Source organism: Stegastes partitus, unplaced genomic scaffold (genome assembly GCF_000690725.1).
Source record: "Stegastes partitus isolate 25-593 unplaced genomic scaffold, Stegastes_partitus-1.0.2 Scaffold798, whole genome shotgun sequence".
NCBI classification, from domain to species: domain Eukaryota; kingdom Metazoa; phylum Chordata; class Actinopteri; family Pomacentridae; genus Stegastes; species Stegastes partitus.
Window position 1 is genome coordinate 165,305 of NW_007578529.1, and position 2,338 is coordinate 167,642.

Here is a 2,338-nt window from a genome sequence, read left to right on the forward strand (position 1 = left end):
GTGTTTTCTGGAAACAGTTTCCTGTTGTGGCTGAAAATAAGGATGATAAGAGCTGTGAAGCAAAACAGTGACAGAACTTATGGATGTATTTGTTAGGAGAGCTGGAAACAGCATCCATATTCAGTCTTGGTAAAAAATCCACCATGAAATGTTTATTCAGGTCAGAATCTGATCAAACACATGATTTATTTGATACAAACCTGGCCAGACTATGAGCGTCATTATAAGTTTTCCAGCACTTTCATTTCTCTTATATGAACTGTTGGCACGATTCATCATTTGAACTCACATCATGAAGCAGCTTCTCCAGATTCTCCTGCAGCTCGAAGAAGTAGACCGAGGTGATGAGACCCTCGCGGGCTTTGGCCAGACAGTCCCTGGACAGCTCGGCTATCTGGTGGTGGATGAAACTGAGAACTCCGTCGGCCAGCGGAAGAACATTTTCCGGCGAGAAAGCGTGGATGAACTCGGCCAGCCTCCCTTCCATCTGCGCCGTGGCCTGGTGCGGGACAAAGGGTGGACGACATGAGAGGACGGGACAGAAAAGGAGAAAATGGGGGAGAGCGAGGAGCAGAGCAAGAAATGACAGAGATTAGGTTTAGAAAAGGATTCAATTTCTTTGGAAGAGCCAGAGCTATGTGCCACAGAGAGCTCAGTGAGCTGTTTCATTTGTGATTCAGACAGTGTGGCTCTGCCGTTTTACACCGACTTCCAACACAATGTCTTTTTTTTTTCCCCCGGTGGACTCGTGTAGGAACAAACCCAAAGTGCTTTTACCTCAGATGAACTCCAAACTATAATACCCAACTTCCTATAGCTTGATTTTTATCACTGTTCAGCCCATTTCCTTTTAAAGCAAGCTCAGAGAGAGTGACAGAGAGAAAAACGAGGCTTTATTTAACAGTTCATAGCTGTGGCAGTATTGGTAAGTGCAGTGAATAAACTTAATATTCCCTCTGACATGCTGAACAGGGCTTGGCAGCGTCACATAATCGTGTTTGCTATGGTTTAGCAGCCCCCGTGGCTCCTCTTTTTCACTGTGTTTGGATGTATGATATGAAACAGTTGCATGCACAAATCTCAAAACGTGCTTAATCATAAATTATATCTCTTTATTTATGTAATTTTTGATCTCTGAATTGAAGGGATTAGTTATAGCTATTGAAAAATTGGAAATGCTGCAGGCTTAAGCTCAGGCTTACAGCTGAATGTACTTTCACAGAAGATGATGCTTATCATGGAGCAGCTCTGCATGTGTATTAGTGTGTGAGTGCATCTTACCTTTGGAAAGCGCTCTTTGTACACATGGTTCATCATGACGATCTCATTATCGTAGCAGGAGGAAGAGCGTCCTGGGCTGGAGGGTCAAAGAAGGAGAAAGATGTGGGTTTATTAAACTAAAACTGCAAGCAGCCATGTGTCCACTGTAGCGGTGACGTGTCTAAACTGTGGATCTGATTTGTTCTTGAACCAACAAAAACAGAAAATGTTCCTAAAATGTTGGGACGCTGTGAAAAAGGCAAACAAAACATATTAAATGTTGCACCTGAGAATGTTTTTTTGAGAAATATGTGCACATTTTGAATTTGATGCCAGCAGCCTGCTTCACAAAACATGTGACAAAGGCAACAAAAGACTGGGAAAGCTGTGTAATACTAAAAACAGCTGGTAGAACATCACATCTGTTTACTAGCAACATGTCCGTAGCATGATTAAAAAAGAGCATCCCAGAAAGTCTTTCAGAAATAAGATGGAGATGATTACATCGCCCTGTGAAAGACTATGTGGGCAAATATATTCATCCATCCATCATCTATACATCCCCTAATCCTCACTAGGGTCATGGGGGGCTGGAGTCTATCCCAGCTGACTCAGGGTGAAGGCAGGTTCACCTGGACAATATTATTTATTTATATATAGGGGCTGGAAGGTGGAGCAGGTTGTCTGTCTCTAAGTGTAGTCCTGTGATAGACTGGTTACCTGTCCAGGTGAACCTGCCTTCACCTTGAGTCAGCTGGGATAGACTCCAGCCCCCCATGACCCTAGCGAGGATTAAGGTGTAGAGATGATGGATGGATGGGTGTAATCAAGGTACAAGGGCCAAAAACAGTTTTGACTGGCTGTGATTGTGGGGTTTCTCAGAAAGCAAGATTTTGGACTCAAGGACATTTCTGAGAATCATCAAAGTTCACTACTGCCTCCACAAATATGAGTTAAAATTCCATCATGCAAACAAAACAACATGTTTAAACAAGCACCACAAACACGCAGCCTTCTCCGGGCCGGAGCTCGTTTAAGATCGACTTGATCGGCCTGATCAATCAGAACTTGAAAGTCT

At 43.3% G+C, this 2,338-nt stretch overlaps 1 protein-coding gene across 1 annotated transcript in view; it reads right to left on the reverse strand.

Annotated features, from left to right (window-relative positions):
- mast1b (microtubule associated serine/threonine kinase 1b) overlaps positions 1 to 2,338 on the reverse strand; it is a 36,025-nt gene that overhangs the window by 19,501 nt on the left and 14,186 nt on the right. The window contains exons 5-6 of the mRNA XM_008292276.1: positions 1,282 to 1,357; positions 290 to 499 (exon numbers count right to left, since the gene is read on the reverse strand). Coding sequence (XP_008290498.1) covers positions 290 to 499; positions 1,282 to 1,357 — 286 coding nt within the window. The remainder of the gene's footprint in view (positions 1 to 289; positions 500 to 1,281; positions 1,358 to 2,338) is intronic.